The sequence below is a fragment of the Salvelinus fontinalis genome, chromosome 16 (genome assembly GCF_029448725.1).
Source record: "Salvelinus fontinalis isolate EN_2023a chromosome 16, ASM2944872v1, whole genome shotgun sequence".
In the NCBI taxonomy this organism is placed as follows: Eukaryota; Metazoa; Chordata; class Actinopteri; order Salmoniformes; family Salmonidae; genus Salvelinus; species Salvelinus fontinalis.
The window spans coordinates 31,536,742-31,548,902 of NC_074680.1; the positions used below are offsets into that span (position 1 = coordinate 31,536,742).

The following is a 12,161-nucleotide window of genomic DNA, read 5'->3' on the forward strand; positions in this document are numbered from 1 at the left end:
TGTCAATCAGTGTTGCTTCCTAAGTGGACAGTTTGATTTCACAGAAGTGTGATTGACTTGGAGTTACATTGTGTTGTTTAAGTGTTCCCTTTATTTTTTTGAGCAGTGTATATGCCCTGCACTTATAAAGACACACAGATGTACCATCTTAATTTGAACCAGTTTGCTACAGCAGGAAAATAATCCTGCAACAACAGGAAATGTGAGTTATTATGTGGATTATAATTAATGAACATTTTTGTAGGGATTAATACATTTTTCGTAATGAAAATAAAGTGGAAATTGCAAACTTCAGAATCGTTTAACATCAAATACACTACAAGTTTTCAAGTTTCCTGCATTGCAAGTCTAATGGCAAACAGGGTGATCAAATTAAGATCCTACATCTGTACATTATGGTAAGGGTTAGTGAGATAGTACTGCTATCGGATGTGGGGGTATATTTCTTATTTCTGTGCTAGATACAGTATATGCGAATGATAGAGCGAGAGGGGTGGGGGGAGGTAGAGATTCTCTCTCTCTCTCTCTCTCTCTCTCTCGACATACCTACCCCCCTCACTCTTTATCTCTCTCTCTCGCTCTCTCTCAGGATCACCACTACTGCAGCTTGCATGATGGACTTGCGTAGATACCCACTGGATGAGCAGAACTGCACCCTGGAGATCGAGAGCTGTGAGTGACATCACTGTAAAATCACTGTAGTGTAGAGACTTATCTCAGCTTCATGTGGGCTATTTATCACTACTGGCAGAGCCACCCCTAGCCTTTTGGGGGCCTTAAGCTAGATTTGTTTGGTGGGCCCCTCCCACCTCGCAGGCAAAACATTTGCCAGTGAATAATTTCCTGCAATTCTACACATGTAGACATGGTATAAGTCATTCATGCCAAAATGTCTAGAATTGCAGCAAATTTGCTTTAAAATTGCAAAATTGTCAAAAATTCTAAAAACGAAAAGAAAATCTCTCCAACCCATCACAAAATGAGTATCTGAGAGATATCAATGGGAGCCCCCTGGAGGTCAGGGTCCCTGGGCACATGCCCTGCGAGCACTGGTCAGTAATTTGGTGATGATTACTACAATGTTTCGATAGCTGGCTAGACTACCGTACCAAGCAATCTATAAAAAAATGCTGCCATGGGCTAATTGAGTTGCTGTCAGTGATTGACATAACAAGTGGAAAACTGCTGATGCACAACCAAATTTCGAATTTGGTTGTGGGAAGTTGCACCGTATGTATTCTACTTTTCAGTAAGTTGAGACCCTGACTGAGTTCCCCAAAACTTTTAAAATATATATATTTTGTATATTTTTGGGGGTCGAGTCCCCCTAGCGGCCGTGGGACTCTACACACAGTGCGTAGTCTGCGTATAGGCAGAGGCTGATGCACTGATTACTGGGCATGTTTTTGAAAGCTTGTGCCTATACAGTGGGGCAAAAAAGTATTTAGTCAGCCACCAATTGTGCAAGTTCTCCCACTTAAAAAGATGAGAGAGGCCTGTAATTTTCATCATAGGTACACTTCAACTATGACAGACAAAATGAGAAAAAAAAATCCAGAAAATCACATTGTAGGATTTTTAATGAATTTATTTGCAAATTATGGTGGAAAATAAGTATTTCATCAATAACAAAAGTTTATCTCAATACTTTGTTATATACCCTTTGTTGGCAATGACAGAGGTCAAACGTTTTCTGTAAGTCTTCACAAGGTTTTCACACACTGTTGCTGGTATTTTGGCCCATTCCTCCATGCAGATCTCCTCTAGAGAAGTGATGTTTTGGGGCTGTTGCTGGGCAACACGGACTTTCAACTCCCTCCAAAGATTTTCTATGGGGTTGAGATCTGGAGACTGGCTAGGCCACTCCAGGATCTTGAAATGCTTCTTACGAAGCCACTCCTTCGTTGCCCGGGCGGTGTGTTTGGGATCATTGTCATGCTGAAAGACCCAGCCACGTTTCATTTTCAATGCCCTTGCTGATGGAAGGAGGTTTTCACTCAAAATCTCACGATACATGGCCCCATTCATTCTGTCCGTTACACGGATCAGTCGTCCTGGTCCCTTTGCAGAAAAACAGCCCCAAAGCATGATGTTTCCACCCCCATGCTTCACAGTAGGTATGGTGTTCTTTGGATGCAACTCAGCATTCTTTGTCCTCCAAACACGACGAGTTGAGTTTTTACCAAAAAGTTATATTTTGGTTTCATCTGACCATATGACATTCTCCCAATCTTCTTCTGGATCATCCAGATGCTCTCTAGCAAACTTCCGATGGGCCTGGACATGTACTGGCTTAAGCAAGGGGACACGTCTGGCACTGCAGGATTTGAGTCCCTGGCGGCGTAGTGTGTTACTGATGGTAGGCTTTGTTACTTTGGTCCCAGCTCTCTGCAGGTCATTCACTAGGTCCCCCCGTGTGGTTCTGGGATTTTTGCTCACCGTTCTTGTGATCATTTTGACCCCATGGGGTGAGATCTTGCGTGGAGCCCCAGATCGAGGGAGATTATCAGTGGTCTTGTATGTCTTCCATTTCCTAATAATTGCTCCCACAGTTGATTTCTTCAAACCAAGCTGCTTACCTATTGCAGATTCAGTCTTCCCAGCCTGGTGCAGGTCTACAATGTTGTTTCTGGTGTCCTTTGACAGCTCTTTGGTCTTGGCCATAGTGGAGTTTGGAGTGTGACTGTTTGAGGTTGTGGACAGGTTTATTTTATACTGATAACAAGTTCAAACAGGTGCCATTAATACAGGTAATGAGTGGAGGACAGAGGAGCCTCTTAAAGAAGAAGTTACAGGTCTGTGAGAGCCAGAAATCTTGCTTGTTTGTAGGTGACCAAATACTTATTTTCCACCATAATTTGCAAATAAATTCATAAAAATCCTACAATGTGATTTTCTGGATTTTTTTTTCTCCTTTTGTCTGCCATAGTTGAAGTGTACCTATGATGAAAATTACAGGCCTCTCTCATCTTTTTAAGTGGGAGAACTTGCACAATTGGTGGCTGACAATACTTTTTTGCCCCACTGTACATAAATCAAAGGTCTACATGACTATGGATGCTATTGAATAAATCCTAGGGGCCAGTTTCCCTGACCAAGATTGAGCCTATTCATGGACTAAAAGGCACTTTCAATGGAGATTTTCTGTTGAGCATGCTTTTTAATCCAGGAATAATCATAATCTGGGTCACTGAAACCGGCAGCTACATCCTTCAATTATAACATTCTTCTCGCTCTGTTTTAATTAATCTACACATCTCGTGATAACTTTCTCTGTCGGTTTATTTTCACACATTATTCTGTTAAACGGGTCTATGTACCTCATTTAAGGGATAACTCTATTCCAAATCATGGCAAAATATCTTCCCAATCGAGGACATGACGTACATTAAGCAGGAAAACAAACAACCACACTTTACATCAACTATTCAAACTGGCATTTTTTGTTAAATCAAACTTAGCCGGAGTGTTTCAGTTGAATAAGACATTCTACCTGCAAGGATTGTTAAATCAGTGCAACAGACATGGATGCTTAGCTTTGGTCATTATGACAAGGTTATAGCAATCACTATAAGGCCCTGTGGAGCTGCTGGATGAATGGATTGGCCGGGTTGATGTATATAATAATTTTGGCAACACCTTACTCAAACCCTCTATCATATCTTTGGTATTAATTATGAGATAGTTACCTAGGCGCAATAATGTTTTTTTGCAACAATCAAGACTGCAAGCCAGACAAAATTAAACTGGCCTATTTATATAATGAATATTAATTTGAATATTTAATTAAATATTAAAGCATTGGACCTCTCACTAAAGGCTTCAGTCATACAAAAACTATACTTACATTTGAACTGGTTCTCTAGCAGATTAGTAAGAATGGCTCACCTGTGTTCAAGAGTGGCCTTTTTCCCTTCATTCAGATTACAACCTCTCACTTTTAGTTATTTGAAAATGAAAATCTCAAATATCGCTATTTCTAAAACAAGCCATAGAAAATTGGTTCCAATTTCAGTTTAATCCACCTGAAAAGACAGAACAAATATTACAACAAATATTATGGTTAAACTCAAATATAGTTTTTGATAAATGGTTTTTGTATAAATTTAGTAAATTATATCATAAATAGGACTGGTGGAGTTATGTCACACATGCAGTTAACAAAAATTATGGAAACGTCTGCTCTATCCAAAATTACAACCATGTGGAAAGGGAAGAAGGCACTAGTCTGTCGGCCCTGCAATTGAATTTACCACAGGTGGACTCCAATCAAGTTGTAGAAACATCTCAAGAATGATCAATGGAAACAGGATGCACCTGAGCTCAATTTCAAGTCTCATAGCAAAGGGTCTGAATACTTATGTAAATAAGGTATTTCTGTTTTGTATGTTGTATAAATTTGCAAAAGTCTCAAAAAAACTGATTTCGCTTTGTCATTATGGGGTATTGTGTGTCGATTTATGAGGGGAAAAAATAAATGGAATACTATTTAGATTAAGGCTGTAACGTAACAAAATGTGGATAAAGGGAAGGGGTGTGAATACTTTCCGAATGCACTGTATATAGGGGATATAACCATCACATCTCTGCAGATTATTTTCCAAAGCGACAGAATCATTAGATCACTTGTTTTGGTACTGCCCATATGTGGCTTGTTTTGGGTTGCAGATTCAGGAATGCCTGAAAAATTGAAACATTTACTTGGAGCTAACTCTGCAAATAGCACTGCTGGGTGATTTGAAAAGTCATAGTCAATTGATCAATAGTATAATAATACTCTTAGCAAAAATGTGTATTTTTAGTTGCAATCTGTAGAAACTATGAGAATAGGAAGATTCACATATTTTGTGAAACATGACAGTGGAAAAATATATGGCAGCTAGAAATCAAAACTCCAAGGTCTTCAGAGATATATTGGAGGGGTTGAGGGTAGCTGAAGGCTGGGACTAAAAACAAACAAAAGATAATTAATATAAAATGTACAATGTCGGTAAAATGTATATAATATAAATAAGCTGGAAGTAGAAGCCTAAGTATTGTTGTCCATTAGTTTACTCCAATTAGGGGAGTGGTAGGTGGTGGTAGGGTTATGGGAAAATAATAAATAATTTAAATATATATATATTTAAAATGATATACAGTACCAGTCAAAATTTTGGACACCTACTCATTCAAGGGTTTTTCTTAATTTTTACTATTTTCTACATTTGTAGAATAATAGTGAAGACATCAAAACTACGAAATAACGCTTATAGAATCATGTAGTAACCAAGAAAGTGTAACAGAAATCAAAATATATTTTGGATTTTAGATTGTCCCTTTGCCTTGATGACAGATTTGCACCCTCTTGGCATTCTTGGCGGCAGGTAGCCTAGTGGTTAGAGCGTTGGACTAGTAACCGAAAGGTTGCAAGATCGAATCCCCGAGCTGACAAGGTAAAAATCTGTCGTTCTGAACAAGGCAGTTTACCCACTGTTCCTAGGCCATCATTGTAAATAAGAATTTGTTCTTGACTTGCCTAGTTAAATAAATTAAAAAATTCTTGCAATCAGCTTCAAATGGAATGCTTTTCCTACAGTCTTGGAGGAGTTCCCACATATGCTGAGTACTTGTTGGCTGCTTTTCCTTCAGTCTGCGGTCCAACTCATCCCAAACCATCTCAATTGGGTTGAGGTCGGGTGATTGTGGAGGCCAGGTCAACTGATGCAGCACTCCATCACTCTCCTTGTTCAAATAGCCCTTACACAGCCTGGAGGTGTGTTGGGTCTAATGTCCATTGCTCGTGTTTCTTGGCCCAAGCAAGTCTCTTCTTATTATTGGTGTCCGTTAGTAGTGGTTTCTTTGCAGCAATTCGACCATGAAGGCCTGATTCACACACTCTGAACAGTTGATGTTGAGATGTGTCGGTTAATTGAACTCTGTGAAGTATTTATTTGGGCTGCAATTTCTGAGGCTGGTAACTCTAATGATCTTATCCTTTGCGGCAGAGGTAACTCTGGGTCTTCCATTCCTGTGGTTGTCCTCATGAGAGCCAGTTTCATTTCAGAACTTGATGGTTTTTGCTACTGCACTTAAAGAAACTTTCAAAGTTCTTGACATTTTCCAGATTGACTGACCTTCATATCTTAAATTAATGATGGACTGTCGTTTATTTAAGCTTATTTGAGCTGTTCTTGTCAAAATATGGACTTGGTCTTTTACCAAATAGGGCTATCTTCTGTATACCACCCCTACCTTGTCACAACACAACTGACTGGCTCAAACGCATTAAGGAAAGGAATTCCACAAAGGAACTTTTAACAAGGTACACCTGTTAATTGAAATGCATTCCAGGTTACCTCATGAAGCTGATTGAGAGAATGCCGAGTGTGCAAAGCTGTCATCAGGCCAAAGGGTGGCTACTTTGAAGAATTTCAAATATAAAATATATTTTGATTTGTTTAACACTGTTTTAGTTACTATATGATTCCATATGTGTTATTTCATTGTTTTGATGTCTTAACTATTGTTCTACAATGTAGAAAATAGTCAAAATAAAGAAACTCTGGAATGAGTAGGTGTGTCCAAACCTTTTACTTGTACTGTGTATGTGTGTGTGTGTGTGTGTGTGTGTGTGTGTGTGTGTGTGTGTGTGTGTGTGTGTGTGTGTGTGTGTGTGTGTGTGTGTGTGTGTGTGTGTGTGTGTGTGTGTGTGTGTGTGTGTGTGTGTGTGTGTGTGTGTGTGTGTGTGTGTGTGTGTGTGTGTGTGTACACTGCTCAAAAAATAAAGGGAACACTTAAACAACACAATGTAACTCCAAGTCAATCACACTTCTGTGAAATCAAACTGTCCACTTAGGAAGCAACACTGATTGACAATAAATTCCACATGCTGTTGTGCAAATGGAATAGACAAAAGGTCGAAATTATAGGCAATTAGTAAGACACCCCCAAAAAAGGAATGGTTCTGCAGGTGGTGACCACAGACCACTTCTCAGTTCCTATGCTTCCTGGCTGATGTTTTGGTCACGTTTGAATGCTGGCGGTGCTTTCACTCTAGTGGTAGCATGAGACGGAGTCTACAACCCACACAAGTGGCTCAGGTAGTGCAGCTCATCCAGGATGGCACATCAATGCGAGCTGTGGCAAAAAGGTTTGCTGTGTCTGTCAGCGTAGTGTCCAGAGCATGGAGGCGCTACCAGGAGACAGGCCAGTACATCAGGAGACGTGGAGGAGGCCGTAGGAAGGCAACAACCCAGCAGCAGGACCGCTACCTCCGCCTTTGTGCAAGGAGGTGCACTGCCAGAGCCCTGCAAAATGACCTCCAGCAAGCCACAAATGGGCATGTGTCTGCTCAAACGGTCAGAAACAGACTCCATAAGGGTGGTATGAGGGCCCGACGTCCACAGGTGGGGGTTGTGCTTACAGCCCAACACCGTGCAGGGCGTTTGGCATTTGCCAGAGAACACCAAGATTGGCAAATTCGCCACTGGCTCCCTGTGCTCTTCACAGATGACAGCAGGTTCACACTGAGCACATGAGCACATGTGACAGACGTGACAGAGTCTGGAGACGCCGTGGAGAACGTTCTGCTGCCTGCAACATCCTCCAGCATGACCGGTTTGGCGGTGGGTCAGTCATGGTGTGGGGTGGCATTTCTTTGTGGGGCCGCACAGCCCTCCATGTGCTCGCCAGAGGTAGCCTGACTGATATTAGGTACCGAGATGAGATCCTCAGACCCCTTGTGAGACCATATGCTGACACATGCGCATTTGTGGCCTGCTGGAGGTCATTTTGCAGGGCTCTGGCAGTGCACCTCCTTGCACAAAGGCGGAGGTAGCGGTCCTGCTGCTGGGTTGTTGCCCTCCTACGGCCTCCTTCACGTCTCCTGATGTACTGGCCTGTCTCCTGGTAGCGCCTCCATGCTCTGGACACTACGCTGACAGACACAGCAAACCTTTTTGCCACAGCTCGCATTGATGTGCCATCCTGGATGAACTGCACTACCTGAGCCACTTGTGTGGGTTGTAGACTCCGTCTCATGCTACCACTAGAGTGAAAGCACCGCCAGCATTCAAAAGTGACCAAAACATCAGCCAGGAAGCATAGGAACTGAGAAGTGGTCTGTGGTCACCACCTGCAGAACCATTCCTTTTTTGGGGGTGTCTTACTAATTGCCTATAATTTCCACCTTTTGTCTATTCCATTTGCACAACAGCATGTGAAATTTATTGTCAATCAGTGTTGCTTCCTAAGTGGACAGTTTGATTTCACAGAAGTGTGATTGACTTGGAGTTACATTGTGTTGTTTAAGTGTTCCCTTTATTTTTTTGAGCAGTGTATTTGCAAAAAAATATATATATGGGGTATTGAAAATGATGCAGACAATTATATTGATAGAAGCCACAATATACTGTACAGTATCTACAATATTAATGCTGATCTACCCCCTAAAAAATACAAATAAAAGAACAATCAAGACTAAGGTTACTGCTAGCGTGGATGTGGCCTTAAAATTGAAGTTATTATATATTTTTCATGTTATACCCTCATGGAAATAGCAGGTGCAACGGTTCTAACTGTGGGCATTATGGTCCAATTTCTGGCTGTGTACAGTCTGGTCCAGTTTCTAGCAATGGGCAATTTGGTCCAGTTTCTGGCTGTGTACAATCTGGTCCAGTTTCTGGCTGCGTACAGTCTGGTCCAGTTTCTGGCTGTGTACAGTCTGGTCCAGTTTCTGGCTGTGTACAGTCTGGTCCAGTTTCTGGCTGTGTACAGTCTGGTCAAGTTTCTGGCAGTGGGCAATCTGATCCAGTTTCTAGCTGTGGGCAATCCGGTCCAGATTCTGGCTGTGGACACAGATACATGGGAACACATCTCCAGTGCTGCTGTGCTATTCTTCGTAGTCTCATTGAAATCAACTATCTCTATATTGGTCTACACATTTCTTTACATGTCATTCTCCCATACTCTTATGGCATCAGGGGTGATGTGATAACCCAAGACCATCTCACACATAAATTAAATGAATGGGAAAGAAAGACAAAACCACTGATTGAGTACAGGCAGTAATGAGAAGCAACTAATTCCCTGAAATCCTGCGGTTCCCTTTAGATAAGCGGAGGAGTCTGACGGGAGAAAAAGCCAACCCAGTCCAATTAAGTTTGCCTAATTACTGAAAGGCCAATAACTGACTGTTTCATTCCTTTTCCAACTAAGACCCGGCAAAGAGAAGTGTTAGAAAAAGACTTGAGCCACCGCTTCAGACAAGTAAACTCTCAATGACACAGGTTTCTGCCTGTCCATGTTGAATGACGTTCCATTCTGTTAGATTCTCAGCTGGGTACACTGGCCGTGACATACGGTAGCCTTCTGTCTGTCCATTTTAGATGATGTAACAGTCTCTCCCTCTCGCAGATGGGTACACCACTGATGACATCGAGTTCTACTGGAAAGGTGATAATTCAGTGACTGGGGTGGAGAACATCGAACTGCCCCAATTCTCTATTATAGACTACCACATCCAATCCACAAAAGCAGTGTTTGCTACAGGTAACAATCTGATTACTAACCCTTACAAGAGTGTATTATTAATTAAAGTTTCTGATGTTCCACTTAAGAGTGTCTAACGTTAGAGAGTGTGGCAGATTGTAACTGCCACATAAGCACCGGGTAGAAGTTCTCTCAGGCACAGAAAATAGGATAATCTTACCCCTAAATGCTAAACTGACCTTAGTTCAGCATCTAGGGGGAAACTTCATCCTACTCCGACGTGAAAACTGTGTTTGGTCTCCCAGGCTCCTACCCGAGGCTCTCTCTGAGTTTTAAGCTGAAGAGGAACATTGGCTACTTCATCCTACAGACCTACATGCCCTCGACCCTGATCACCATCCTATCCTGGGTCTCCTTCTGGATCAACTATGACGCGTCTGCGGCCAGAGTCGCTTTAGGTCGGTGTCTTTGGGTTATTCTACGGGTTGTCCATGTGGGGGGGGGGGGGGGTTAGGACGGTGTCTTTGGGTTATTCTATGGGTTGTCCTTGTGGAGGGGTTCAATAAAGAGTCACGTCTGAATGTCTTTAGTAGCTTTGGGTTACCAGGTGTAGGCATGTGCTGTACTGCCTTCCAGGCAGGCAGAATGTGCCCCTTCACACAGCCGAGCAAATACTTCTCGTTATAGTTAGTCCCTCGACGGACAGTCCCCACGGCAGTGTGTATTGCACACAACCTAGTGTATATTTACACACTTCCCTTCTTGGCAGAGTGTACCCTTACACAAAGCCCCATAGGTAGAGTATACTTACACACACACACAGTCCCCTTAGGCAGAGTGTACACCAAGGTCATTTTAGTAAACTGAAACTAAAAATAACAATAAATAATTTAAAAAACTATTTAGTAAACTGAAATTAAATATTTGAAAAACCTGTCTGAAAAACTAAAACTATACTGAAAATATTATCTTGGACTCCAAAGCTAATGAAAATAAAACAAAAAAACATGTATTTTTTTTTTGGGGGGGGGGGGGGAGGGCGGCAAAAATTGAATGGGGTTTTCAAGCTTTTTTCTAATTGGGTTTTCAAGTTTCTGAATCTGACTAGTGACATTGACTTTAATTTAAAGGTAGACTAAGTGAGATGGCATTGCATGTATCAACCAATGGTTGCGTGCCACGTCATTGATTGTGCAGTCGAGCACCAGATTGCTATAAGATGTCGGTCATGTTTCTCTGCTCAGATTTTGACGCATGCCAGATCTTACAACGCCTGGATAAGTATTTTACCTATCAGCTAACCTCTTTATGGTATTGCAATCTGGTGCCCGACTGCACAGTCGATGACGTGGCACACAACCATTGGTTGATGCATGCAATGCCATCTCACTTAGTCTACCTTTAAATTACAAAGACCCAAACGGTTAACTAACCTCCAGACGAGCTTCAATGCCATACAACTCTCCTTCCGTGGCCTCCAACTGCTCTTAAACGCAAGTAAAACTAAATGCATGCTATTCAACTGATCACTGCCCGCACCTGCTCGCCCGTCCAGCATCACTACTCTGGACGGCTCTGACTTAGAATATGTGGACAACTACAAATACCTAGGTGTCTGGTTAGACTGTAAACTCTCTTTCCAGACTCACATTAAGCATCTCCAATCCAAAATTAAATATACAATCGGCTTCCTATATCGCAACAAAGCATCCTTCACTCATGCTGCCAAACATATCCTCGTAAAACTGACCATCCTACCGATCCTCGACTTCGGTGATGTCATCTATAAAATAGCCTCCAACACTCAACTCAAAAAACTGGACGCAGTCTATCACAGTGCCATCCATTTTGTCACCAAAGCCCCATACACTAAACACCATTGCGACCAGTACGCTCTCGTTGGTTGGCCCTCGCTTCATACTCGTCGCCAAACCCACTGGCTACAGGTTATCTACAAGTCTCTGCTAGGTAAAGCCCCGCCTTATCTCAGCTCACTGGTCACCATAGCAGCACCCACTCGTAGCACGCGCTCCAGCAGGTATATCTCACTGGTCACCCCCAAAGCCAATTCCTCCTTTGGTCGTCTTTCCTTCCAGTTCTCTGCTGCCAATGACTGGAACGAACTGCAAAAATCTCTGAAGCTGGAGACTCATATCTCCCTCACTAGCTTTAACTCCCTTATCTTATCTCATTTCCACTCACTGTATTTAGACTTCTTGTTTTCTTTTGTTCTACTGTATTATTGGCTGTATGTTTTGTTTATTCCATGTGTAACTCTGTGTTGTTGTATGTGTCTAATTGCTTTGCTTTATCTTGGCCAGGTCGCAGTTGCAAATGAGAACATGTTCTCAACTAGCCTACCTGGTTAAATAAAGGTGAAAAAATAAAATAATAATAATAGCAGGGACGCTATTACTGTAACTCCGGTAGGGCAACATCTGAACAATAGCACACTTGGTAATGTTAGTGTGTACCGGTGCTCGACTAGTCGAGAAAGCCGTCATCACCCACAACAGAGAACGGTTGATTGTCAAGGGCAATGAATTCCATTATCTTGGCCTTAATGGATTTCACCTTTTGAGTTGTCTAGCTGAAATTTTCTTAATCTTTCAAATGACTGCTCGACTTGTTGACTACTTGATCCACACAATGTGGGCTAGGTTAGGAATGCTGTGTTGCACGTGTAGTGC

At 42.0% G+C, this 12,161-nt stretch overlaps 1 protein-coding gene across 1 annotated transcript in view; it reads left to right on the top strand.

The window, feature by feature from the left end:
- The window catches only part of LOC129813019 (gamma-aminobutyric acid receptor subunit beta-1-like), a 75,983-nt gene that overhangs the window by 49,717 nt on the left and 14,105 nt on the right, over positions 1-12,161 (top strand). The window contains exons 5-7 of the mRNA XM_055865137.1: positions 590-672; positions 9,397-9,531; positions 9,777-9,929. Coding sequence (XP_055721112.1) covers positions 590-672; positions 9,397-9,531; positions 9,777-9,929 — 371 coding nt within the window. The remainder of the gene's footprint in view (positions 1-589; positions 673-9,396; positions 9,532-9,776; positions 9,930-12,161) is intronic.